The 27,928-nt window shown below is 47.7% G+C and overlaps 1 protein-coding gene across 1 annotated transcript in view; it reads left to right on the top strand.

The window, feature by feature from the left end:
- LOC142557523 (chitin deacetylase 8-like) overlaps positions 1-24,041 on the top strand; it is a 42,252-nt gene extending 18,211 nt beyond the window's left edge. The window contains exons 6-10 of the mRNA XM_075669435.1: positions 9,742-9,911; positions 10,611-10,802; positions 15,943-16,083; positions 16,629-16,769; positions 22,143-24,041. Coding sequence (XP_075525550.1) covers positions 9,742-9,911; positions 10,611-10,802; positions 15,943-16,083; positions 16,629-16,769; positions 22,143-22,235 — 737 coding nt within the window. The 3' untranslated portion in view covers positions 22,236-24,041. The remainder of the gene's footprint in view (positions 1-9,741; positions 9,912-10,610; positions 10,803-15,942; positions 16,084-16,628; positions 16,770-22,142) is intronic.
- Positions 24,042-27,928: the final 3,887 nt, after the last annotated feature.

Raw genomic sequence — 27,928 nt, 5'->3', positions numbered from 1 at the left:
AAAGGCGTTCAGAAGCGGATCATTCTCTATTATTAGGTTCGTAAGATTTCTTTGCAGCAGTCAACGGGAAAAGCTAGCGCCGCCACCTCCATAGCTGAAGTGGAGCTGCCTCTGACATTGAGCGTGCCTAGTTCGAAAGAAATCAGTGAAGTGGGATATGTAGAACGTTTCTGATACTCTGAAATGAAAAAAAAAAAAAAATTTGCACATTGGGAGTCGAACCTGCAGTTAACGTGCATGGGCTAGAGATGTACGGTACCACTGCACCACCCCAAAAACGTAGTTTACGAAGGAAGCTTATAATCCCCGGGATTGCATGGAATGGGGTTGTGCTTGGAACGTTACGATATGGTGTAAGCAGGTTAGGCATAATACAAAAAAAAAAAAACTACAGAAGTTCTGTGATTCATTGGCTCCGGAAAAAGTGATGGGTAGGCATGCATAAGCTCGAAACAGGAGTAAGCAAAAGCGAAGTATCAGCCGAGCCGAAGAATGCTTACGCATTAGTCGTAAATTCTCGTGCTTTCTGTAACATTTTGCACTTTGCCGAGAAGTTGGGGACGAATGGCGCCCGGTCGTTCTCTATCGCGCCAACGTTATTGCAGTTAGGCGAGCCTCTTTTGCAGCGGGCTTTGTTCGAATTTTCTGCTGGAATTAGTGACAGCCAAGGGGGTTAAGCGACGGCGTTCATTCTGTAGTGGGAACGCTGGGAGCTGCCCTTCGTGCATACGTAATGCAGCGTGTGAGGTGCGGGGATTATTCACGAAGCGCATAATAAGAAACGCGCCGATATTCTCACGGTGGTACCGAGCTTGAACGCACGAATCTTCATTTGCAGTGTAGTAACTCGAGTAGAGTGCGCAGGCGACGTTCGGCGTGTTCCCATCTCGGAAGCAGCCTTGACACAAAAAAGAAAAGCACGAAGTCGTTCGTTCGCCCACCCGTGTGTGAGCGCCCGTCGTCGTCGCCGCCGCCGTAGACGACGTCCAGCGGTGCGGCCGTAGCGCAGTCGTTTATGTAGAGCCGTGGGGGGGAGGAGAAGGGCCTTCGCCCCGGTCCTTTCAGTGTGAACGACCTCCTTTTTGACTCTGTTTCTCGAAGGGATCAGACTTTTTTTTCTTTCTCACTTCACCCCCTTACGATGCTGTAATGGCCGCGCAAAGCATGTTTCCAGCTCCTCCCTCCCAGTTGCACCCTTGGTCGCCCACGCGAAATGTCTCGGCGTCGTACGCCTTGGCCGGTTTTTCCAGCCCCGCTACCGAGCTTGTCTGAACGGCTGCGCACTTAGACGTGGGAAAAAAACGTCACCTGGTGCGCGAGATGTCTGCCCGTTCGTGCCTTAGCTGCCTGCGTGTGTTGTGTGTGTCGGGCTTAAGGCCGCTGGAAAACTGGGTGGCCTTATTTTGTTTTCGAGTTTGTAACGGGGGTTTGTGCATCCGTCGCGGAGGGTCTCGCTGGGGTCCGCTTGCTCGAAACAGAAACTTGGCTTGCATATTTATTTATTTTTTACTCTGGACACGTATACGGGTTTCGCCATCATCAGCTTATTCGTGTACTTCAGGAAAGTCTCTGTCCAGCAATCTTCCATTCCCTTCGTATTGCCTCAGCTGCCCTCTCCTCCCCCTCCCCTGCAGATTTCTTAATTTCATCGCACGACCCATTTCTCTGCCCTCCCTGACTACGCTTTGCCTTGGCACCCATTCCCTAACCTGTCGTCTTCCCTACGCATTACGTGGTGTGCCCTGCTCAACTTTCCTTCACTATGTCAACTAGAATATAGGATGTCAACTGAATTCCAGAACGCGTAAGGCAACAATAGGTCCATCTCCCATCTGCGCGAACATTTGCCCCCACCAGGTGGCACCACCAACCCGCTAACTCTGAAGGCTTTAGGTAACTCGCGTTTACGTCTCCCGGGGCTCCGCAAAGGGTAATACGTTTGCGGGCACGCTAAGGATTAAAACACCCGTTGTACGGTTTCGAACAGCTGCAGTCGCAGGTTGCTCGAGAATTCAGCGTTGCTTTATCTCTGATCCCGCAGTTTTCCAAAAAAATATTTCGACACCCCCACCGTACCGCATGTCGCCAGCCCTGTACAGTTCAAAAGGAAAGTTGGGCGAGTTACTACGGTCACATGACCGTGGATTGTAGCGCGAAGTGACACAGACACAGGCTGTCTGCTTCTAGCAGGACACGTCTGCTTCGCGTCCTGTCTGCTTCTAGTGTGTGTCCGTGTCGCTTCACGCTACAATCCAAGATCGTGTGCAGTTCCTTCGAGGGGAGCCCCATTTAGGTCTCGCCGGATGGCAACGTCACCTTGCGCCGTCTCCGTTCACGGCCGCGCCGCACCAAACGTACGGGATCCATCGCGACTCTAGTGCGCGGGACCTTTGTATCGGCGGTATGGATCGGGCCGTGACGTGGCTCCCCCCGACCCGGAGTTGCCAAATGCCGCGGGCGTGTACGCTGCCCTTGCCGCTGCTTCTACAGTACAGGTCCGCGGCGCACCAGCGTTATACCTATCCATTGTGGCGCTCCCACGAGACGACGGGCCGAGCGAGGCTGTGGACAATCGAATGTATTGATTCCCCTTCTCCCCCTCCCTCACTTCCCTTACTCTTTCACGTCTGCACACACACACACACACACACAAACCGGAGCCGGCCATGCACGCTTTTTTGTCGTTACTGTGTGAGGGGTCGCCTGCTTGCTTGCTTTTTTGTGGGGGCCCTCCTTTTGCGTGTGTGCTGTCGAAGGCCTCCCTACCTACCATTGCACGATGACCTTGAACGCAGCCTGCCCCTTTCGTCGGCTGTTCTTGCATTGTTGTTGCTCCTCTGATTACTAGTGTCCCTGTTAATTGACTACGTGTGCATGTTTTGCGTAACGTCTCCGAAGCACTCGCGTAATGTGCCGTAATGTCATGCGAAGGAAATGTATTGGTGTTGCAGCAGTTTTACTCTACTCATTCCCAGGAAGCTGTAGTCGAACACAACGTCGCCTAGCGGTCGGATATTTTTTTTTTTTTTTTTTTTTGCAGTTAATGGGTGTTTCCATTTTCCATCTGCTTATTAAACCCGTCACAAGTGTAATGCACGCAATTAGCGGTTGTACGGACATGCGAATATACGCAGCGCCGATTTTTTTTTTTTTTTTTCGACAAGGATCAGCAGTTATTCCGGGAGCATCCACAGAGCACTCCCGTCCGACCAGACTAAGTACCTAACCTTTGTCTGCTCATTAAACCATAAAAAGCGCCCTCCATGCAATCCTTGATCATACCGGCTCGTTAAACAAAATAGACAAGACATTGCAGCAACGAGCAGCACTTATTCCAGACCATGTGCCCGCATTGCACTTCTGACTAGATTATGTTAATACGCACTAGCATCACTGGGTGCTGCGTCCTTTGGAAAAACCTCAATTGTCGACGTTCATTGCAGTGCGGATGCTCCCAGTCAGAAGCTTAGCGCTGCCTCACTACTCTGGCTACGTTTACATGAACCCCGTCAAGTCGCGTTGAGTTCACATTGGCTTGTCGGACCGAAAACCGGTAGTCGGGTTCGCGTCAACGCTAGCGTGTTTCTCCGAACGAGCTTCGAGGCGATTTCTGTCAATCCAACGTTTGCTTAACTCGCTTCCCAAGATGCACGTAAAACGTGGTCGCGTCGAAGCAGGGTCAGCTCGACCCGCTCGCGTCGAGTTCACGCGAGCGAAGCTTATAACCTGCAGTGCAGGAAGCGTCTTCCTTGACGCGTACGTAATGTTCAATCGCGCCACCGCGCACTGCTCGTGTGTGCTGCCTCTCTGCATGATGGCTGACCTCGTGGTGTACTCCTCGGTGCCGTGTTTTGAGTGTCCGTGCCTCCGGTCTCTCTCTTTCTCTCTTTCCCTCATCGCTGCTCGCTAAGACCGCAACAAGAGTCAGCCAATGATTCTGAAGCCGCTGGTGAGGACGCGGCCTCCTCGCCGAACTGGCATGCTCATGGGTGAGTACGGCACTGCGGTGACGATCCGGCGTCGCCCTGATTCAACTCGTTTCTAGGTTTACCGTAGCTACCGTAGCCTACGGTAACACGCGCAAAGTGCGCTGCGTTTTTTTCTTTCTTTCTTTAAGACCAGTACCAGACAGCGATGTCAGCACGGCGTTTGGAGTATGATGAAGTCTTCATGCATATTCTTCGCATCAAACGTTGCTGGCATATCTCCTCTCTGCACACATCTCTACACACGTACTACTCGAAAAGCTACTCACCGTCGCTTTGTCTCAGGTCCCCTCCCGAATCTTGGGCGAATAAAATCTGATTCTGACTCATTCCAGCTGGGTGCACATTACTCGCTCTGAATAAGTGCTTCGTGTTCTCCAACATCGTGTTATATTTGGGTAGGTTTGAACGGCAATCGTAACCAAGCTTCTTTTCCTTCCATTGTTGAGTGCGATAGTTCACTGCTTCATATGACTCCCCTCCCCCACCCCCCTTACGGTATCGAGCTTGCTTGGCAACCACCAGTCGTGTTAAAGGAATACTGTGAACAGAAAGAAAATCTTAACAAGCTTATACTGAGAGCATTTCAAAGCTGTTTTCGTTAATTGTACGGTTACGGGACGTGATTGGAAGAGGCTGGAGGCCAAACTTTGCGTGTTCTTTCTTTTTTAATTCGCATCGAAATCTCAGTGCTGGTGCGTCAGTGGGACGTCACGGATTTCAGTGTATTTTCTTGCATTCGTTCCGTTTGCGGTTCAGTTACTGCTCTTGAAACTCCAGAAAGTTCAGCCTTTGGCTCGTTCAGGAACAGAACGCCCAGTGCATCCTTAATTAATAATAAAAAAAAACTGCTATACCAGTGTTGACGCCGTCGCCATGGTATCTCTGGGAAGAATGGCGCAAACGAAAAGGGACGCTATAGAAAACGCACGAGCGCCGGCTGGCACAAGTAATTTCTATTCCTTTTCTTTTGCCCTACGTGCGCGTGTCTGGCGTTCTGACACAGCGAGGGTCTGCCAGTGTGTACGCTCTGTTGCAAGTTGGCGCTCGTGTTGTTTCGTCTCGGTCTCTGTCCCGCGTATGGCGCAGTGTTGTTCTCGACACTGCCGAACCAACGCGGCAAAACAATTAGTATGCGTCCCACATGCGTAGTCATTGTAAATTCATAAGCCTTCAATAAAAATCTGACGTTTACGAATGTGCCAAGTCGCGTCGTTTGAAGCAGCTGAAGGACGGAAATAAAGTTCACGGGGGCATTACCCGCCGTGGTTGCTTAGTGGCTATGGTGTTGGGCTGCTGAGCACGAGGTCGCGGGATCGAATCCCGGCCACGGCGGCCGCATTTCGATGGGGGCGAAATGCGAAAACACCCGTGTGCTTAGATTTAGGTGCGCGTTAAAGAACTCCAGGTGGTCGAAATTTTCGGAGTCCTCCACTACGGCGTGCCTCATGATCAGAGAGTGGTTTTGGCACGTTAAACCCCAAATATTATTACGGGGGTTGCAATGTGGGCTTGTTGGTAATGCATCTTCAAGGGGAGTACGGTAGCGCGATTCAAAGACGGGACTTCTTTGTCTCTTCTGTGTCTTCTTTTGTCCCGTCTTTGAATCGCGCTACCGTACTCCCCTTGAAGGACGGAAGTTTGGCCAAATGCGGCGCTGGCCTTCGTCCCCGTGCTGGGGTGCAATTACAGGGAGGCCGTTTGCCTCTAGCCCCCCCCCCCCCCCGCATACATCCTCCGCATGCGCTTCCAAAAGGGATGCCCTGGGCGCAGCAAATGCGAAACAGGCGCACGTGGAAACTACGCTGGTTCGGTACCTGTTCCTAGGAACCAAAAAGTGCTGTGATCGACGCTGGATGGGCTTTAGACGCAGTAAGACGTGTAGGAGCTCTGCCCCCGCAGATTTCCCTTCGTTGCCACAGAAAGTCATCTGCGAGTTCAGGAACTTTTGCAGAAAACTCTAGTTTCTCGACAGCGCACCACATTATGTGCTTGCTCTTATTTTGCGCGCGTTCGCTTTTACACCCTTGAAAGCGAATAAGGGTGTAAATTGATTGGATAACTACCGCATCTACACCCTTTCTGGTTGTAAGTGTGTCAGACTGATTTACACCCTTTTTCACTTATAACAGTGTAAATATTATAATTTACGCCTTTTGGGGCCTGTCCCGCTACAATAATCGTCATCTGTCTTGCCGCATTTCCTGTCAGCCCGGTACTTCCAAGTCACGGAACGGCTTGCGCGTTATCAGCGTGACACGACATTCTCGACACGAAAACTCGGCGCTCGCCACTTTCAAGAAAGGGAAAGCAAGCGAGCCAGATGTCGGGTTATCATTATGGGACAAGATAAGCTCCGGAGGGTGCAAACTAAAGAGTGTAGTGTAGTCCTCTCGTGATCCTCCGACATTGTCGGGTAACGTCCGTTCTTCCCCGCCGCGATTGCAGTTTCTGCCGTTTCTTTGCTTTTTCCGGCGTGCGCGCGCGAGGGACTCTGCTATGTGGGACAGCAGCAGCGTGTCATTTGCTCGTGATGCCTACGGCATTGACATCGCGGTTGTTGCGCCGGTGCGCTTTTTCTTCGACGCGGCGGTTGGTCATCAGCGGCGGTTGTCTGAGGTCACGGCGGGGGAGCATAGTCGCGCTGCATTGCCTGAGTCACGCGCGGGGCGGGTTGGAAGGAAAACAGCTGCTGGAACCGTGCGACGAGTTGGCGATAGCAAATCTCTTGCTTCTGCTTTTGTCCTTGTCTGTCGCGAACAATTGCGCCTCCTTCCGCTGCGCATTTGATATACCCCCCCCCCCTTTCTTTTTTTTTATTGTACGTTAGCGAACGAAGTGTCATCGTCGGCGGCGCGTCGTTTAGGTTGCGTTTCTTTAGATTTGTCCGTGGTGCTTCGTGAAACGCGCAATTTCTCCGCAGTTTGCGAAGTAGCCATGATGTTGCATTTTGTGCTGGTTTTGCGCAGGCATTTTGTTTCTTTGTCCTTTAGTAATCCCAACCACCCGTTCTCGTGTCGCGCACCGCAAAACCGGGTCACTGTGGCCGGCACCGAGTGAGAGAGAGAGGGGGCTCTTCATTAGAAAAACAGAATTTTGCCGGCGCGTATATAACCGCTGGCGTGCTACTGTGTATAGGGATTAAGATTCCAGCAGAGAGTGGGAGAAAAAGAGGATAAACCGAGTGCGTGTTCCTTAAGCACTGATTGAGCTACATGTAGCGGCGCGAATATCGCCTCCTGAGCCGGCGAAGGACACTGCTCGAGTGATTATGTAGCGTTCCGTTCCCTTCCTTCTCCTTTTCATTTTTTTTTTTTCTTTTGCGCGCTGCAGTTGTCGAACGCAGGTACGGTAACTTCCGCACGGCTCTCCATACTGAGCGCGAATATTACTGCACGGAAGCCTCTCTCAAAGGCATTTCAGCACAGTGCGTTGGCGGGCTAGTTGGTGCGAATCCATAATTACTCTGTTTAGCGCAGAACGACGGGACGCGAGAAAGACGACAGGACAAAGGCGCGGTGGGCCGAGAGCGATGTCGCGATTTCGGTGCACTTTCAGCAGCAGTCGATACGAGCGTGACGCAGAACCCCCATGTCGCGTCGGGTTCGGCACACCAAGGGGTGTCTCCGTCTGCCCCCCAACCCACCGCTCTTGCTTTTTATGAAGAGAAAAAAAGAAAACAAACACCTTAACGAGCCGCAGTGTAGAGCGGTGCACCCGGCGACCGGCGCGGCGTACGCGTGCCGCCGGCGCATCTACCGCTGCTGCCGCGCCTCCCTTTGCCGCTGGCGCCGGCCGTCTGGCCGGCGACGTCCCGACGGCGCCGGGATGAGTCACGGGGAGCCAGGAGTACGGGCCGACCCGCCGCCTAGCCCCCGGTCGTCGACTTGGATCGATGGTGGCGAGGGCTCCGATGCCGAGACACCCCCTCGCCCTGCTATCCTCTCGCCCCTCCTGTACTTTCTTTCGTATCTTGTGTGAAAGGGCACGAACCCGTCTGTGATCGTCGGTGTTCGGACCACGGGCTGGCCGTTGTGGGTGCCACGCTTCCGGCTCCTCTGGCGAGGAGCATTCCTTCTTTTTGCGCGCGGTTGTCTGCTCTGCAGACGCTTGCGACAGAGGAGCATTGTTTGGTTTGAGGGCGATGAACGCTCTGGCATGCTTCCCTGCCATATAGGCAAACCCGATTGGGACAGTGGTGAACGGTTTAGCGTTGTATGACGACACAAAAAAACAAAGCAGTCAAGACGAGGTGTCTTTGCATTGTAGTAGTGCACTATGAAAGTTTGCACAAGGGAAGGGATGGTTTGGGCCTATTCACTCTTCCTATATAATGTCTTCTCTTTGTGCTATTTGACAGCAGAGAAAGAAGTAAGAGACTAAGTGAACTGTTCACCTAGAAGTTCTTAAGCGGAGCGTTTTACAAACAGTGCAGTTGAAATGTGCATCGCTGAAGTCTGATCTTTGTATGCTTTTAGTTCATGTATTTAAAGGATCAAATAGTGCATTGTATCATGATGTCAGAGGTGTCTTTGGCTGTGTGCTTATTTGGCCATTATTGCCTGCACAGTTTTGAATGACCCTTATTCAGTCAAAACAACATAAGCAAAATGAGCATTGGTGAAAAGCAGACGGGTTTGCTGGATGTGATCTATTGAACAGAAATATGTCAGTTGAACAAAGAATAGTGTAGCCGCCAATTTGAAATTGCCATAGGCCAGGGCTTAGAATTACCCTTTTCATACTTTTAAAAGCAAGCTTTTCTCTAATGTGGTTTGCTAAACGAATTGTAGCGTAGTCGTTTTCTACAAATCGGGTGTACGTGCACAGTTTGCTTGTGTTATGACGGGGAAAATGTAGGCATGGCTCTCTTAATGAAACCTTAATGTGATAATTAAACAGATCTATTCTCCAATAAAGTGAATGTAAACTCTTGGAAGTTCTGAGGCAACAGTGTGTGTTAGACTTCTTTCCCAAGTATGAGCAGTGGGGCTCATTTTGTGCCGGCAGAAGTAGCACTCATTGTGGGACTGGTGGCCTGGAAATTTTTAATTGGCACTGTACCTCTTTCATTAGCACCCATAGTTGTGGAATGAAACCGGTAAGAACTGTAAGAAATTGAAATGAACGTAACTTCTTCATAATAGATACAGCAGTCAAAGGATGCAGTTGTGGTGCATTAAAAAAAATGAGAACAGAGGTAAGCTGGTTGTGCACACATGCACTGGAACTACGCCTTTCCACAAGTGTTAATTTTAAATGCTTCAAAATGCAAAAGTGCTCATGTACTGTGCTTTGGGTGCATGCTAAGGAACCCCGTGAAATTAATTTGGAGCCCTTCACTATGGCCTCCACTAGAGCTGCAGTGTAGCTTTGCGACATTAAATGCCATAAATCACTGAATGCTTCGGAGCTCCAGATGACGTTGCACACATTTGTATGTTGCACCATGAAAAGTTCATCTTGCCTCATTTGTGAATGGCTATTCTCTTTTGATACAATCCTTATGTTTATTTTACCAGCTGCATTGTTAATTAATCTTTCTAACGTTGCCATAGGAGTGCGGAAACATCCTGTCAGTTTTACATTTTGGGAATGCGTCAGTTTGTGGGAATGTGACCTGAGCGGTCACGCAGTGCGCTGCTGAAGTTGTGGCTTTGCTGTGGTTCTGTGTGGAACATTGGAATTTGGTTCTCCGATGCACAGTCATATGTGCTTCCCTGACGGAGCGTCTTCCTTGCATGCTGCGTTACAGCGACAGAGGTGCGCTGCACCGAGCAGAGCAAGGGTGGGCTCAAATACGACCTGGTGCTGGCCGACCCCTGCATGGACTTGCCGCTCCGTAAGCCCAGCACTAGTCCGCCCAAGAGCATCTCGGCCGAGGACATTGAGAAGAAGCTCAAGGAGGCCGAGGAAAGGCGCCAGGTGAGGACATGTGCCCATTCACTGGCAGCCTGGGTCTGGTGAAATTTTGGTAGTCTATTGTTACCACTTGCCACTTAAGACTGGCCAATTGTGGTGATAACATAAGCGAAGGGCAGCTTGCACCACTATCGAAAGTTTGAAGAGGACGAGTTGGAATAGAATTGTTAAGCAGTCCCCAGCTCTGAAGAAACCTTGTGCACCAGGTGTACGCATACTTGCCAACGCTCCTGAATTTTTTCTTAAAGTTGATGAAGTTTGGCCCCTTTAGGGATTTTGCTAATGTTGTGTCAAGTTCTATGAAAAAATAATTCCTTTTGCGAGTGTTTTGCTTGCGGGTCTCTGAACCTTCTGTTGAAAGTCTTCTGGTGGTGAAAAAACACAAAAGCGGTACTTGCTTCTAGCAATTATACGGTCAAGTTCCTGAAACAAGTAACATCGGCAACGCCTGTGTCGCTGAAAAAGTTTATGATCTTGCAACAAGGTGTTGCACTTATCAGTATTTACTGTTCGAAATGCTTGTGTGCACATTTCTGTGAGTGTTTCATGGTGCATCTACTTGTATCTTTCAAACATGAACTTTTGCACTGACGAAGTGTGTAAATTATGGTCTACTCTCCTTGTGTTTCCTCTGCTTGTTTGCTTGCAAAACGTTCCTTTTATCTGCAATGCATTCCATTGCATTTTGTGGCCACTGCGCAGTCCTTGGAGGCGATGAAACTGAACCAGCTGAACGAAAAGCTGAGCAGACTGGCTGAGGTGAACCAGAAGAAGGAAGGCCTCACCGAGGAGTTCCAGGAGAGCGCTCGGCAAAACTATGAGAAGAAGATTGAGACCTTCAAGGAGAATCGCGAGGCACACATCAAGTCCATTCAGGAGAAGCAGCGCGAACATGTAAGTTGCAGGCGGGCAGCTGTGCATATTTGAAGATTTTAGTGGAGCTTTTCTTCTAGGATCCCGCTCGCCATGCTTTGCATAGATGGCTGGCTGACCAAGTAAATGGCCAATCATGGCACCAGTCCACGTTGTGTCCCTGCGGGGGTTTTGTTGTGGTTTGTAACGCAGGCTAATCCTGGGGGCTCTACAACATCGAAGTACGCCTTGCAGCAATAAAAGGGCCCAGCAACACTTCTTTTAGGTCACCACATTTGCCGTAGGTCTATTCTCAGTATGTCGTAGAACACAGAGCAAAGGGAATGATGACAATTGCCCCACATATGCTCAAGTTACTGGTCAGAGAATTCAATCTACAAGCAAAATTAGTTGCCCTCCACTCAAATTTTTCCCACTCCAGGTGCTACATTTCACTCTTCCATGACGTCGTGTTGTGAACCCAAAAGCAGCAGGGCATTAGCGGAAGTCTGTGCACCACAGTTGCTCAGCCTGTTGGTGGTGTTCCCATGGCCCCTGCGGTTGAGGGTGTGCGGTCTAATCTCTGAGGCCATGGCACCACATCTATGGCTACAACAGCTTCTGCCAGGGAGCCCTTGGCTTGGCATGCGTGCCAAAGTACTCAGCAGGTGATGTGTCGTTCCCATGGTTTTAACACCTCTCCCATAGCTGTGGGTTACCTAAAATGGTGGCAAAACGCAATGCTGTAGCTTTTCTCACAGTACTTGCAGATATAGTGCAAACACGATTCTCACATTGCATTTTTAACCAATGGTCGCAGGGTCACTCCTTGACGTCATGTCTTGTCTACGAAATTGTTGCATTGAGGTGATGCTGTTGGCGCTGCACAACAAGTTTTCCCAGGCTCATTGCAGGGCCTCCTTTAACCAGCAGCATTAATCGGAAAGTGTCCCCAGCAGCATATCTCGCCAGGTCTCTTTGGAAGCTGTCGCACAACTTCGACATTTATCTCATGCTTTGTTTCATCCTCTTTCATTTCGTTTCATCCAACCTATTTCATATCCAGAAAGAAGGCCGCTCCCAGAGAGCTCCACTCACACCTGTCTTAAGCCAGCTGGCACCATGCTATGCTATTTCAAACCACCACCTAATCGTTCATCATCCTCAACTGTGCTTGTCGTTCCCTTGTCGTTCTGCAACTTGTTATAGACTTCGTTGCATAGCTCATTGTGCTGCAACAAACCTCTTTTAAGTTTTTGCCTCATAGGTTAGCACCAGTACAATGCAATGATTATACACTTTTTAAGGATACCAGTAAAGGCTGCCAGTTATGACTGCCAGTTATGACTGAATTCCTGCCATATGCACTCTTACCCGTTTTTATTCTTCAGCAGACTTCTCATGATCAGAGTCCTTGTAGCGACTAATTGGTCTCTGTAAGCATCTCCTGCACAGATTCTAGAGGCTGACTGCCAATCGTAACTTGTTGCTTTTAAAGATTACCTCTGTCTTTTGCTTATTAATCTTTAGTCCTACTCTTACACTATGTTGGCTAAGGAGCTCAATCATTTGTTGCAAGTCATCTCCAGCTTTACTGAACAGTACAATGTCATCTGCGAACCGCGGGTTGCAGTGATGTTCACTGGTGATTGTATTACCTAATTTCGTCCCTGATGTAACAGCTCCAATACTTCTAAATATGCAGCGAATACAGTCTTACTCATGTATATATTGAATTATTGTCTATATCAAACAGACATGCATACCCTTGGATATCCGATGCAAAACTATAGCGCTGCATGTACTGTGCTCACGTAATGAAATGTGACAGGGAAACTTGGAATGTTTCATACATGCAATTGCTGATGATCGCCTTGTCATGTATCGCTGTAAATGTGGTTGCAAAACATTGGTGTAATTCATCAAGCCACTTCAATTCATACTGGTTAGCAGCATAGTAGATTCCGAGCTGTGGTAAACATTTGGTCGCCGAGCCTTTTGATTGCCTACGTTTATTGTTCGTGTGCAATAAAAAGTCGCCACGGCTGTTTTTTGTTTTTGAGCTCTCAAAACATGTTGCTGGTAGTGCTTGACTGAACCCTGGATTTAGTTCGTCATTGAAAGCTGCCTAGCGTAATGTTTCTTGCCTTTACTTTACACATGCTGCTTGTCCACCGTGTCAAAACCAGATTTGGAATAGTGGATTGCACCCCTGAAGATGAGTTAGTATAAGGGAAGATATCCTAAAATCAAGCTGTGAGACATTGGCAGCGCTTCAGGCATGAGAACTAGAGCGTGGCCTCCAACACCGGAGGATAATGTGTGCCATGGTGGTAGAACAGGAGATATGGCCAAACGAGTGTCACAAGCACAGCGCCGCATCTTATGAGCTTCTACAGTGGTCACCAAGTGGTGAAAAGAGTTTTATGGGCTCAAAGACATGCAACGCAATCTTTCGCTATGCTGTAAAAAGTGCGCTGTTGTTGTTATAGAAATTCTTCTGGCTTTAAAATGTTTTGAATAGCTTGTAAAAACTGTCTACCAGGCTCTGTGGAGGTTAAAAATTTCTAATCTGCACAGGTAATCTTGACAGGACTTGGAACAAAGTGCTGACTGCCAGGGAGGTGTCTATTTTTCTGGAAACATGAATGTTCTTACTGCCAAATGTAAAGTGTAAAAGAAAAAAAATGTTTTCACGCCATTGTGGGTAGCATTTGGCCTATGGACATAGTTAATTTATGATCGCCTGGCTGTAACGAAATTTCAGTTGCGTGGTCACCAATTGTTTAATTATTGTTCAGCTCCCTAAAAACAGAAAAAAAAATCTGCGAAATCAAACGAGCAAAGCAATTGGCAATTAACTTGTGAATACAATTATGCTATGCTAGAAAGTGAATGAATACTTTTTCAAGGTTACAGTGTTCCATTAAATAAATGCACCATGACGGCGCAACTGAGCACAGGAAAGTATGCGAACACATCTCCTGCGCTTTGTGTTGCAAAGCACTAAGTTCAGACTGGTTTTGATGACCTCCCTAGTTCTTTAGTCTTGTTCTCCTCTTTCGGGTTTTTTTTTTCTTTTGCGTACTTCCACACACTGATTGATGCATAGTAATGCAGCAAATTAGCCATAACCGTTTCCTTGTGATCTGAGCATGTAAATGCAAATGTGTGCTTATCAACCACATTGTCAGTTGTACCTAATTGCTAATGAAGGATATTTTAATATTGTAGGAAGAGGAAACGTGTATGTGATTATGAACATATTAAAAAGACATTAGCTTCAAACATGATTCATTTGGCAGTGATGCATTAGTCATCGTATAATTCTAGTAACCAATCTGTATCCAGCAAAACAAAGAAATAGAACAATCAGATAAACAAGGAATAAACGCAGCGTCTCAAGTCTCCCTGCTAGTGTAAATGCATGTGAAAAGTTTGTTTTAAGCAACGGTAACCATTCACTGTTATTCAAGACCTTTCTGGTGTACGTCACTACGACGTGAAGCTTTTCTCAAATTCAGAGATGTAAAAATAGTTTGAATGCTCGCGACGCCCGCTGGCTGCGTACTTGGAAGTACGGCGGAGCGGAGAAATGAGCACAGGCTACCCCTGCTGCCACCTTGCACAATGTGGCGGAAAAACTCGAGAGCCGTCGTGTAACGTTTGGTGAATTGGTGAAGCGACGCCGTTCGGTGACCTCTCATATTCTACCACCGTGGCGCTCACTCTGCATTGATAGCGTGAGCCTGCTAATCTTGAAGGCTATAAAGCGGGCCACTGGAAGCCAAGCCTTGCCACGCCAGTGGAATATCAAACATCACTGCCTTCATGATCGGGTAGCGTGTCCGGAAAATCGAACTTTGGGGCCTAAATTTGTCCGTAGATAAGCCACACAAATGCATTAGCTTGATGAAAACCCTGGCAGTGCATTTATCAATTCTGGAATATCCATCGAGTACGAATTTTTGGAGTCTGAAAAGTTCGTCGGTGACTCTCTATTGCATACATCTGACCACATGAATAGCTGCATTCTTTATGTAATAGATGTCCAATTATCAGTTTCACTTTGGGACTTGCCTGTCGAACTGTAATGTAATAAGTGACAGCAAACCCAACTTCACGCTTCCTTGCCGCCGGGCTGAGTTGGCACTGGATTGGCCGTGGCTGCAGTTGCCGCAGCCATAAATGGGAACAAACAGCAACAGAATCCCAATTGGCTCAATGCTTTAGTGGCTGCAGTTAACTTGATAGGTGCCAGCGGGCTAGTTGGTGATCCACGGTTTTGGTGAAGCAGTGCACTTGGAAAATGAAAATGTTCACACAACCGTGAATGATAAAAACACAGGCACTGAATGCAACTGTGGTTGCTGTATGGCTGAAACAATAGTTGCATTTCAGAACTTTTGTGTTATCAGTCATGTTTGTAGAACATATCTTTTACAAGCGTGTTGATCCACACAGATTCAAAAGAAAAGGCTGCAGTTAAATGTGCAAACCTGCCTTTGTCTCCATTCATCCCCCCTTTCCCTTATCGTGTCATTGTTGGGCCGCCGCCTCGGTTACACCCACGCCATATGGCAAAGAAAACTAATTTTTCCTTTCACCCCTGTGCCCAAATTGCAGTTGGGAGCGGCGACACGCTAGTTCCAGCACTTTTGCACACCTGTGGAATGTATTAGTCCGTGTGGGATTTTGTGTACTGCTCAGGTTTCAAAGCCCATTTCATATGCTGTGAATCGTGTGCAATTTCAGCCACAGTAGTTAGGCTGGTCCAGTGTAGTGGCGCAGCAAGATTTGGACTTCGCGATGATTTTCATCAAGGCGGTGCATCTGACCAATTGAAGTGCAGCAGCATGATGTGATGCACATCTTGTCGTCACTGTTTGCACGCAGTTGCGGCACCTGCAAGACAAACCGTTCATGTCAGCGACGTAACTGCACTCTTCAGGGCATTTCGCTTCACAAACTTTCTGTGTGTTCCGAGAGAAGCAGTACTTGCATATCTTCGCAGTCCAAAACATGGTTGCGGCTTGTGTGACAGTATGTACATTGCATAGAACGAGTGGGTTTTTTGATAATGTGGCAGTGTCTGCCATGAAGAGCTGCTGCTTGTCACACTAAATGCATTTGATGCTGGAAGAATCGTTGAAATATGCTAATTTTATTTTCTCATGCGCAGGTTAGCAGAGTGGAGGAGGTCCGCAAGTCTCTGGATGCTCAGACGCAGGAGATGCTTGCAACTATCCAGAAAAAGATTGAGAATGCCAATGAGGCACGTGAAGCTCAGATTTCAGCACTTCAGGAGCGCCTGAGGAACCATGTGAGTTGCTTTCTTTGTCACCAACGAAGCTTTAATTTGAATACGTCAGCTTCATTTAAAGAAAACTTGTATGAACATGTTTGCCCCCCCCCCCCCCCCACCTATTGGGGGTGGGGGGGTCTGAATGCCTTCTTTATGTTTCTGTTCCAAGTTGGATGTTGGTTTTCTGTTAATACTGTATAAATGTTGTACTGGTTGGTTCTACTTGGCTGATCTCTCCTATCCACTTATTATTATTATTTTTTTCTTGCACGACAGGTAGCCATTGTGTGCCCCCTCCTGGTGGCATTTGTCGGCTAGCTCTTTTCCATTCTGCTTTGCTGTGATCACTTTTATGTGTACAAACATGTCTGTCTGTACGAATGATGCAAGCATATCTATCTACAGTTTTTTCGGCACATTCGCTACAAGCGGTTGCACATGTAACAACCAAGCACAGCCATTTAAAACGAGTGTGATGTGATGGGGAGTGGCCGATACTTTCTCGGCTCTGCCGTGTCTGCTTGTCGTGCTGTTTAAGCAACTGCTGTCACCACTGGCTGCAGGACAAGCACATTGCTGATGTGCGAAAGCAGCTGGAGGACCTCGTGGACGAGAAGCGGGAGAAGATCCAGAAGAAGCTCGACACTGCCCAGGAGAACCGGGCCTCCATCTACCGCGAGCTGCAGACAAAGCTTCAAGAGAAGGTCGGTGAATTGTGGCAGGGGTAGCACTGCATCTCCCCTCGGTGTGAAAAAAAATACTCAAGTTGCCTTTGCGAGGTAGTGTTCTGAAACATGTGGTGGTACTCGTGTGCATTGTTGTGCCTACTCCAGTCTCACCTGGATATAGCAAATTACTGGATAAATAAATCTAAAATGTGTCTTGCCAATATCTAGCATATAACGAATGCATACTGAAAACTCCTAGTGGTGCTCGTAGGGAGTACTTTCAGCAATGTCTAGGGTGTTCTTGTCTTGGTGTAAAAAGGCAAGAAGCAGCAGCCACGTTAGCACTCGTACTTGGTTACGCAGAGTATCTTTTGCTGCACAAAAGAAATTGTATGCCATGTACAGCCTTCAATGGTGTGGATATTGACGATTTATAGAGCCGAATCCACAGCCTCTAAATTACGTGAGCGTTGCACTACAGTCGAACCAGACTATATCGAACCCGTTTACATCGAATTATTCTATGTATCGAATAATTTCTGGGCACGGTATAGTTACAATGAGTATATATAGCAAAGATTATGTTTACATCGAACAAAAATAGCGACTCCCAATATATTGAACGTCGAGCGGTGGAAAAGTGCCCCCAGAAGTTGGCTTTCCCTCGCGGTTGCGGGGAAACCCGACGGCGCGGCTCCATCCAACCGCTCTCCCTACCGTGACCGCACTGCTTCGGATGAGCCGTCGACACCCCCCTGCAAAAAATGATCCTGGCTCACCTGCAGTGCTTGCTCAGACAGCCAATCAGAGGCTCTTGTGCCCTCATCGTGCAAAATGGTGAAAGTGCGAGTTATCTCGGTGCTTTTCTGGTCCATTGTGTGTGTGCCTTGTGGGCCTTCTCCCGCAGTGTTGCCGTGATGAAGCGGCAGAATTTGCCTTTTGTCGTGAAGCTCGAAATCTTCAATCAAGTCGAACGCGGTGAGCAGTTGGATGTGTGCCCGCATCGTGAGTGATTCCGAGGAACACTCTTGGGACGATATTGAAGAATAAGAAATTAGGGCTAAAGCGGCCATTCTCTCGCCCCGGTGGCCGTGGTGCCCGACACGTACGCACGGCCTTGTACGAGTGGTCCATCCGAAATTGCTTCAGCCATGCCGGCTTCCACATGCTGAGGGATGACTGTAAATTCTGATGAATGCGACTCAGCCGTTGCCGGTGTTGCCGAAACTTGGAGCAAGCTGTCAGAATTTCCGGAAGCTATTGACGAATCAACAGTTTCAATCAACAGACGAGTTTGTGAGTGCAAATTATGGTGTCTCGACCACGGGAGAGCCCGAAAACGAAGACTACATTGCCGTCGCTGTACCGAGCACAAGTGACAATGTGTCGAAATGCGTGCGTCGCAGGCAGCAAAATTGTCTGAGCAGAAAGAAATACAGGACTATTTCATGCGAAGCTAAGCTAGTTTCATCAATAAAGTGATTTTATAAATGGTATGTGCTTTTATGACGTCGAATTATGCTCAATATCGAACTGATAGGCGTTTTTTGCGAGTTTGATAAAGCCGGGTTCGACTGTACCATTTTTCTAAGGCTGCAGCTATTTCCACGTCCACATTCTTTTGTATTTATGTAAGTGTACAAGATATAATTTGGAGAAGAGGCCGAATCATTACTGTTACATTAGTACAGAGCTGTGACTTTTGGAGGGCAACATCTCTTGTAAGTGGCACATAATGTAAGAAAACATGACTCATTTCATGACAAAATGTTTTCTTTATTGGGCCTCAACTCCATTTGAGTTCTGTTGCTTGAAAATCTTGTGGCAATTTGAGTCATCTTTTGCTGTCTCGTGTTTGTTCCCTGCACAATTGAAATTTGGTTGATAAATTTTTTTCACTCTACAATAGTCCGACCTCCTAATAAGTGCACATGCTAATATTGAAAAAAAAAAAGATTGCAATCGGTAACATGCCAGTGCAAGGCAAGTATCTCTTGTCGATTTTGGTGCTCTGTTGGCAGCTTGCCTTGCCATTGCGTAGCATTGGAGCAGTGCTAGGATTCAAGTGCCTTTCCACCGTTGTTAATATGTAACTGTGTGATTAGAATGTTCGCTTGCCACGTGCAAGCCAACCGAGCAGCATTGGCCAATATGTAACAGCTCACTGTGGTGGCACATGCACAAGTTGATTTTGCTGAGTAGTTTATTTTGCTACCAGAATAGATTTCGAAGCTAACAAACATATATTCTCAGCTGTATCAGAGTTTCCTGAAGGAACTACTACAGTCAATATTTTATGTAATACATAAACAAAAAAAGCAGAATGAAGGCACTTTTCACGCATAAAAAGCTTATTAATGAGATATGTCATAATGAAAGATATAAATTGCCAGAACCCCACCTATATATACTGTGGCGAGGAAAGCATACGTTGCCTTGAAGAATAGTCCACTTGTCGTAAGGTTGGCTCCTGCATTCACCTTGTTCACATTTTGTTCGTCTTGAATTTCCATCTCCCGCATTCCCAGTCTTTTCCCCAGAATTAAGATTGTGGGATAAAACTGAACAAAGTTTGTAGACTTGTATATACAGTCGAACTCACTTATAAAAATACTCAAGTGCCATGACAATTCCATCGTTATAACCAGGTTTCATGAAAAAAATTAAAATAAGGGAATGGCAGAGCGGATGTGAGAACTATAATGTTGGGGAGGCGAGTGTCCCTCCCCACCACCTTCCTCCATCCTGCTGCTGATTGTGTTCACTCGTTTAACTGCTTCCTGGGCACTCCGATCGCATCTAACAAGCCGGGGTTGTTGGCATTAAAGAATGGCACTGCTATAACAACTGCAAAGAGGAGTCGTGGGTGGCAAGCGTTTTGCGAACACTGTAGAGGCATCGCCTTGGAGGCCACAAAAGGGGCCTTTTAAAAATTGCGAGAAGGTTGCCACGGCAGCCTGTCGGCTTGAGAAATCCCGTAGAAACGCTGAGGTGAGGTTGCCACAAGCATCTCGCCATGTGCTTCTCACTGGCGTGCACGAGAAAACCGTATGCCCATCACCCTTGCATGCTTTACGCGAAGCTTGCAGACATCCTTCTCCAGGGTATCCAGGTGCTGCATGTAGCACAGTGGAAGGTTCCTCACATAAACAAAGCCCCGACGGGGCTCAATCATCTGCCGGGCCTCCTGTGAGGACAACGTTGAGGCAGCCTGCCCTACCGCATCATCGCTGGCGGCGTCGCCGTCGCTATCTGATGCAAGCGTGTTCACGACAATTGCCTCATCGGTTAGAAGCACTTAGTCTCCAAATCTCTAACCGTACACTTTTCACCAGCAATTTCGCACATTGCTGATCATCAGCGAGCACGTCAGCCATCTTCCGTTTCGGCAGCGAGTCAAACCAACTGTTGGTCAAACGAGGCTGCAAAACTGCGAGGCCGGCAATGATTTCGATGCAACCAACAGATGATGCTGTTTGCAGAACTGCACTGAATGAGGAGCCAGCGATCAACATGCAAGCAATCTAGATTGCGAGCAGCGCAGTTAGCGCGATCCAATCGTGTTTCCGAGGGTGGGGCGGGGGCGGCTTAGAGCTACGAGCGCGGCCCATTTGTGTTCGAAGGCGTGGAAGGGCGACGGGAGAGAGGCATGCGGAGATGGCTTGGAAATGAGTGCATAGCGGCTGTGGAAGCACCGGCCAATCGTGTAACGGCTCAAATTTCTCGTTTTCTTGTTTTCTTTTCAAGGATTTTTTCGACTCGGACACCCAAGAGCCGGACTTCATTGTTATAACTGATAATGTGGCATCGGGACATAGTAGTAAGCGGGTTATACTTAGTTGACGGTGCAGCAGCTTCTCATTGTTATAATTGATATATTGTTGAAACTGGTATCGTTATAAGTGGGTTCGACTGTACTAAGAAAGAAATATCTTGGAAATTATGAGTAACTGCAAGCACTACAGTGGAGCATGCCAGGCCGTGGCCGCCACTGTTCCGGGCTGGTTTGCGTCATTGTCGCTCTCTAAGTCCGACAAAATGGCAGCAACCTCGGACTCGCTGCTGCTCGATCCGTCGATAAAATCTGCCTTAGGCGCAGCAGAATTGTGACATCTGCATTCTTTCGAAGCACACATGCCGCTCCCAGAGGCGGCCAATTTCACTTTATACAGTACGGATCGCAAAAATTATGAGCATGTTAAAAAATTACCACCTGGTGGTCATTTTTGTGATGCGGCAAAGCCGACTTTGAAGAGAAAAGGCATTGATAGGACTTCCGCCTCACATGAGCCCAGTGGCATGCAACGTGATTTGACACGCCACTTGCTTGAAAATGGGTCACCTTGCCACCTCAAGTGCTTTGACTGATCTATAATTTAGGAATCAATCATTTCTCGATCATTCCAGACTCCGATTTCTTAAATTGAAAGAGGAGGGATTAATGTTGCTGACACAGTCGAAAACACAAAACTTATCTTTTAATGACAATTTGTTTTCCTGCCAGTGTGTCTCATTAATTTGACTCCGTTCAGTTCTATGCCGACCAAAGGTTCCGGCCGACCTCCATGCATTTTTCTATCCTAAAATTCGTCTTCACCGGATAACTTGTACTTCATCAGTCAGCACACGCCCAACCATTGTGGCGACCCCAATGGTGACCCCTTTGTGGCAGCGTCTGTTTTGATAGAGCTTGGAGACAACGAATGTGTTAAAAGCGCGCATCTCCTGCCGAAAATGCGTTTTCAGCCTCGCATTAGATTTTCATGCAATAACTGTCGCTCACAATCCCCGAGATTATGATATTTTCCCTATTCTAGGCGCCTTTTTCCTTTTTTTTTTTCTAATAGGAAAATTCAGTTGAAAGTTGTCTGCGTGGTGCAATCTAATACGAACTCGCACCCACTTTTGTGCCATTCTATGCTTTACCATGTAACATAAATGCACTGCAGCGAAGCCGGTCTAGGAAACCATTTTGCAACACACATTTTAGACCCTTGTTCATTTTTCTTACTAAAGAATTGCATGCATGTTAAATTTCTATCGTGCTGCTGTGTAGTGCTTAGTGGCACAAGGGCCATATATGGCCAAAGGGTGCCATGATAGTAGTGATTGGTTATCAGTGAATTCTGATAGTTAGATGAAACATGGCTTTAGAGGAGGCCAAAAAAAAAATCAGTACCTTAAAGTGCATAAAATTTGTAATGTTTAATTTCTACATTTTTTAGGAGCTTTACTATTCTGCATTGCTTATCTGCTTTGGATACATAGATAGTGGGTGCACATTTGATTTGGGGTGTGTTAGACCTGGCCAAACACTGTCATGTACATCTTTTTGTCTGATTATGATGATCCTTTGTAACGAGAGTTGACTGTACTTATCTGTTCTGCTCTTGGTTTCCTGTCTTTCAGGAGAAGCATGCTGAGGAGGTGCGCCAGAACAAGAACCAGTCCGCTGAGTCTCCCTCCCAGCAAAACACGGTTGAGACGGCCGTGTCGGGCTAAGTCTCAAAGCTATTCCATTTTCCAACCCAGCCTTTGTGTTTTTATTTTCTGTTCTTTCTTCATTTCCCCATTTCAATTGAGTTTGCTGTTTGTAGTTGTTTTGAGTACAAGCTCTCTTTGTTCAATTATCACCTCGTGCAAGCGCACTCTTAACCGATGAGTTTGCCTTGCAGCAGGGCACTGTTTTCTTAGCGCATCTTTCTGCCTCTTGTTTCCAGGAGGGTTGTGCCTATACACGAACTTTTTTAGAGGACTGCTGCACAATTAGGCTCTCGCCTAGGGCCTGCTGTCACTGCCTTACTTCTTTTATTTCTCACCTCATTTATGCAGCAAGCGTGCAGATATACACATCATATGAACTTATATAATGTTTTACATTGCTTGTGCAGTCTTTTATTTTTCCCCCTCAAGCACAAAGTTAACCATATGTGTAAACAAGAACTTGCCAAGCACATGGTGGCAGGTGTTTCTTTCAATAACTAGTGTGATGCTATGGGTTTCTTTTCGTTTTCGAGGAGGTGCCCGCAGCGAGCCATTGTCTGCTGTTCGTAGTACAGTTATGTTTGCCTGACTCGGAAAACGCATGCTGCGTTTGAAAGACTAATTTAAGCTTGGGAACATGCTGTATCTGCTCATAGAGAGCTGGTGTGCGTGTTTGTGTGATGTCAGGCAGGGTGTTTATAAAAAAAAAAAAGGAAGGCCCGCGACATATTTTGCAAGCTTTGTAACACCACTTTTTCCTCCTCTGCTTTTGGCCCTGTACTGATCGGCAGATTTTCAACGTATCCCCTCTTTGTGAAAGCCTTCTGTGCCATATCTTGTAGCCTGCCTTGTTGCCTTACGTACTCTGTGCAAAATGGACCAAATGTGCTTTTCTCTCGGCAGGGTCTCAGCTGCTGCATCTTGCAAAGAAGACACACTTTCTAAGTTTTAATAAATTCCATGAGTTTGCTGTAGATGCTCCTTGTCAGAGCTGGTAAGAATTGAATGAGATCAAATCAAGCTCTTTACGAGGGCCTTGCTAGTTTCTCCACATGGCTGACAATGTGCAAGTACGAAAGTGGTGCATACAGGCATAAACATAGTGTAGCGTCCCTCTAGGTTAATTTTGCCAAGGGACATGTTTGACTCCTGTAAAATACTTTTAGCCATATATCTAAGGAGGCAGAGGGGGTGCCTCCCATATCTTTCTGGGCAGCTGTATTTGGGCTTGCCTTTATAACAGAGCTTGCAAATCCCTGTAAACTTCTAGCAAATCCAAGGTTAGAGTAATGATTGCTCAGGGTCTTGAGAAGTCTTTGACTTCGATAAACTTCAACGGAATTTCCACAATATTCAAGTGTTGATCCATTGTCAACTTTTCACTTGGTGTTATTCAGAGCATGTAAAGGTGTTTGACTGTGTACTGTATCGGTAATTGCCAGAAAAACGAACAACTTTCTGTGAACTGGATGTCGTGAGTGGTCATTTCTACAGAAACGAAAAAAAAAAAAACAGCCTTGTGATAACTGGCGTTCTCTTGTGAACAGCAGTGTTTGTCCCTGTGTGTGTAAACTGCTGTAGCTGTTGTATCCTCCCTCCGGCGAACATTTTGGATCAAGGGTTGTCTAATATCGCATCGGTTATCCCATCTTTTCATTTCACGTTTTTGCCCAAGCTACGCCCTGTATCTATCTGCAAGTTCATAAATGCCCTATGTGCAGCCTCGCCCTGTGAAGTCAATTAGTCATTTTGCTCACTGTCCTAGCGACTGGCACTTGTGTATTTCTTTTGTAAGTTATGATCAATAAATCAATATGTTCCATCTCCTGTGTCTGTATGGTGTTTGGTATGCCGCACCTCGTGTGCCGTTGTATTTTGCTAAATGAAGTGGTGGGAATGCTACGCCAATCTGTGCTGGCTAGGTGTGTTGTTCTATATTGTCTGTTTTACCTAGAATGCACTGTTCCAGTACAAGGTGTGGCACTGCTGCCTGACAGTGCATTCGGTAGTGGCATTTGTCGATTGTGTTCATCGGTTGACTGACGGCTGTTGTATTGCTATTTTGATGTGCCAACTGTGAGGCTACGAGTTATGTAGCCATGCATGATGAATGCAGTAGCTTTACACAGGTGCTGGTATGCAATTGTGTCCTGTAGATTAAAAGGTGACATGTTCACTACTTATTCCAGTTAGCTGCTTGCAATTTTGCTCATTGCATCGTACGACTTCGTTTTCAAAAGAAATGTAAGCAATTCAGTTTAATATGAGACTTTATACATGCATGCATGGTGATTGGGTGCCATACTGCGGTTCCTGCTCTTTGTCAGCAGTGTCTGCTAAAGGTAGTGGTAAAGAAGTTGGAACGCTCCTGGAGCAAATGGCCTAGCCCTTGCACCTTGTCCTGGGAGTACAAGAGTTAAAACACTGAACTTAGTAAAAAATTTGGCAAGCTTGCTGAGCCACAGTGGCCTAAATACAAACAAAAAATACTGAAATCCGCGACTTCACGTTGGGGTTTGACAATTTTTCTAGACCACTTATTACCGCGAAATCGGACTAGTTCCAAATTCATGTTGCTAGTCAAACCAGTGCTCTTAAAGGTATCCAAGAGCATCGAGTCAAACTTGCAACGGAATGATGGATAAAACGAAGCAAGTGAAATTCCCCTTGAAATTTCCAGATTCATCCTGCCGCACATACATTATTGGTATAACGAAGTAATTCTGGCTCCCCCGTCAAAACTTCGTTATAGTGTCCTTTTACCGCAGTTTTTCTTCGGTGCCCTTTTAATGTTTGTTGACTTGCGCGACACCGCACGGCCGGCTGCGTGTCGTTTTTAGTGTACGCTTCCGACGTCGCATGCTGCTGTGAATCGCTTATTTCATTCATAGTTGTGATGAAATAATTTGGCACGGCAATTATTGTACTGGCCAACCATGTTTGAAGTTGCTGGTGGAAAGCCTAGTCGTGGACGCCACGCGCTGTCTTCTCATTTTCCTTCGACCAGCAAAACGTGGTTGGGCAAGGCGTCTCTACCGCCGTCGGGGTCTACGGTAGTACGCGATATTGTAGACCGGTATTCCGTGAATATCAGTTTTACGAAGAATGGTCAATCCGGTCCGGCCAACCCCACTGACACGCCCAGCTTTACGATCGAAAGATTAGGCTTCTGCAGTAAAGCATTCGTCATTCGTGGCGAGAACAGAGCTTTATTAAGCGAGAAAATGGAAAATCGCAGTGGAGCCGCCTGTTGTGGACTATGCTTATAAGATGCACTGCACACGGCAGCCAATCGAATCTCGTTAGCACCAGCAATTTCTTCTTTCTTTTTTATCATGAGGTTTTCATGACCCTCACCTCATGTTCGCGGTGATAGAAACACCTTGTTGGAACGACGCCGATTGCTTGTCAAGAAATTGGCCGACGATTACGCTTCTTGGTAATGCGATCTTTGAGTGCAGCTGCTGCCTTATTTCGACAACAGGCAACCGTATACAAAACGCGCAGCACACACCGCGATACGGCGCTATCTAGCTGGCGCCGAGGCGACGCGCCATCTTATAGTGAGTCACCGCCGCGGAGAGAGGGGGGAGGAATAGCAATTTAATGTTTCTTCTGAGGTGGGATGGAGGACAGGGGTATCGAGTATAGATCACACACCCACAGACGGGCGTCAACGTGGCCGCACAAGGTTGGGGTGGGGAGTAGAAGGGGACCAAACGCTATAACTATGGTACTATAACTGTCTTTCGAGTCGCCACAACGGCACTGCGCCAGGGAAGGGTAAAGCCCCTTAAACTTCGTAAAGTAATGCCACGCTTTGAAGAATGACGCCTCCTCGCGCGCTCTGGCCGACGGCGCGTCGCTATTGGCCTAATAGCATCACGTGGGCCCTCGCGCCGTGCTTCAGCGCCATTTTCGCTCGAGAAGCGTCTACGGAGTGGCGAGGAGCGCATGTTGGCGCCGTTGCTACGCTCGAGCGGTGTAGGCGGCGCCACGGTCGAGGAGGAGAGTGTCGCTACTGTACGAAATTTAAGGGGCATTAGGTAAGAGGAGGTGCTGGGGGTGAGGACTTACGGAGTCGCCATCTGTCGGAAGCGCCTCCTTTGCGTAGTATGAGGGATCACGCGGCGCGTTCCTCATAGGTTTCGCTTACGGCGCTCAATAAAAACAACGCGGCAGCCCTCTTGAAGTACTCTCAAAACGAGGGAAGTTTTTGACTCGATATAATCTCTAGCAATCTGGAAAGCACAGAATCGTTTACAGACGCTATTTCTTTACCGAATACGTACAGTGAACGCCACTGCGCGCGGTCGCCACGATGGAGTCTCCCGAACCGGCTTCTTGCGTGAAAGGTAGGCAAACGCTGTGAGTAAACTATGTGAAATATGTTCTTATAGTGCGCTGCCTGTATAACCAAATGGCGCATAACAGAATGAAGCCTCAATGCGTGCAGCCATCACACGGATTCACGGCAACCGACTGCCAATCTGCATGCATGTCCACGCACAATGTTTTGATTTTGCTGTGAGCGCATTTTAGCACCGTGCCGTGAGGTTTAGGCCGCAGCATATGAGATTTCCCAGTACACTAGCAACCATTGTGCGTCGACGCTATCAGAACTGTTCAAAAATAATTTCGTTATAGAGATTGCGACGCGTACGGCGACTGTGATGTGCCGGCGCGACGATTCAGTCTTTTTTTGTCTTCTAAATTCTTGCACATTTCAATTTTATTTCTCAAGTTGCGTCGCACTGTATGTTTATCGGTCTTCACAACGTGCGATTTCCCTCTGCTTCTTTTTTTGTAATCCAGTGCATTAATTCATAACACGAACATGACCATATGCCATGCCTTTTTTTAATGTGCGTCTTGCCGCTTCCTTTCCGTTCCAGTGAACTTGCCAGTATCTAGCATCAACAAGTTCATAGACCAAACCGCCATGACATTAGCCGGGCAGCGGGCGCGGGCAAGCGTCTCAGTGCGCATTCCTGCTACTCACCGAACATCGCAGTCCCGGCGCCGTAGCAGAAATCTTCCTCGCGTCTGTGCTTGCGGCATACCCGAGTTGTAGCCGATGGCTGTCCACCGGTTCTAAGTTTCGCGAGCCAAGCTTCGCGCAGCTCCTTGTCCTGCGGCTACGTGTGAATAGGACTGACACCGGGCTCCGTTGCGTACGTCCGGCACTGCGGCACCGAGCAGTAGCCTACCATGCTGCAAGCCTCAAAAGGCAGCCACTACCTTTTATAGTACTTTCAAATGCTGTCAAGCAGACACCTAAGGCGGTAAAGCCTCACCACTTAATCAGAACCGCAACGCAGTTGGGACTTTAAACTTTCGTTTTCAGCTCGCTTCGGCGCTTCCGAAGCAGCCGACGCGGCCGCTGTGTCCACTTGATCCCTCATGCCACGTCACGCCAACGGTGGCGCCAGATTTTCCAGTGGTGGAGCTCGCCCCCGATAGGGACAGAGTGGAGGCAGGAGGAGAGCCAGGCGCAAGTACTGTCAGAGGCGACAAGTGCCACTGAGGAACGCGCCCCGCAAACGGAGAAGCACGGAGGAAGACATTTAGGAGGTGAAACTCCCGTCAGCGCGGGGGACCAGATAAAGTCACAATTGTATGCGCCGAGGGTATGGTGTCTACCGAGGGGGCCGTATGCAGTGGCAGCACCATGCGGCGAGTCGTAGAAGCCGCAGCGAAAAAAAAAATGC

This window comes from Dermacentor variabilis, chromosome 9 (assembly GCF_050947875.1).
Source record: "Dermacentor variabilis isolate Ectoservices chromosome 9, ASM5094787v1, whole genome shotgun sequence".
Taxonomy (NCBI): Eukaryota; Metazoa; Arthropoda; class Arachnida; order Ixodida; family Ixodidae; genus Dermacentor; species Dermacentor variabilis.
Note: the sequence above shows the minus strand (reverse complement) of the source record. Positions and strands in the feature narration are given on the sequence as shown.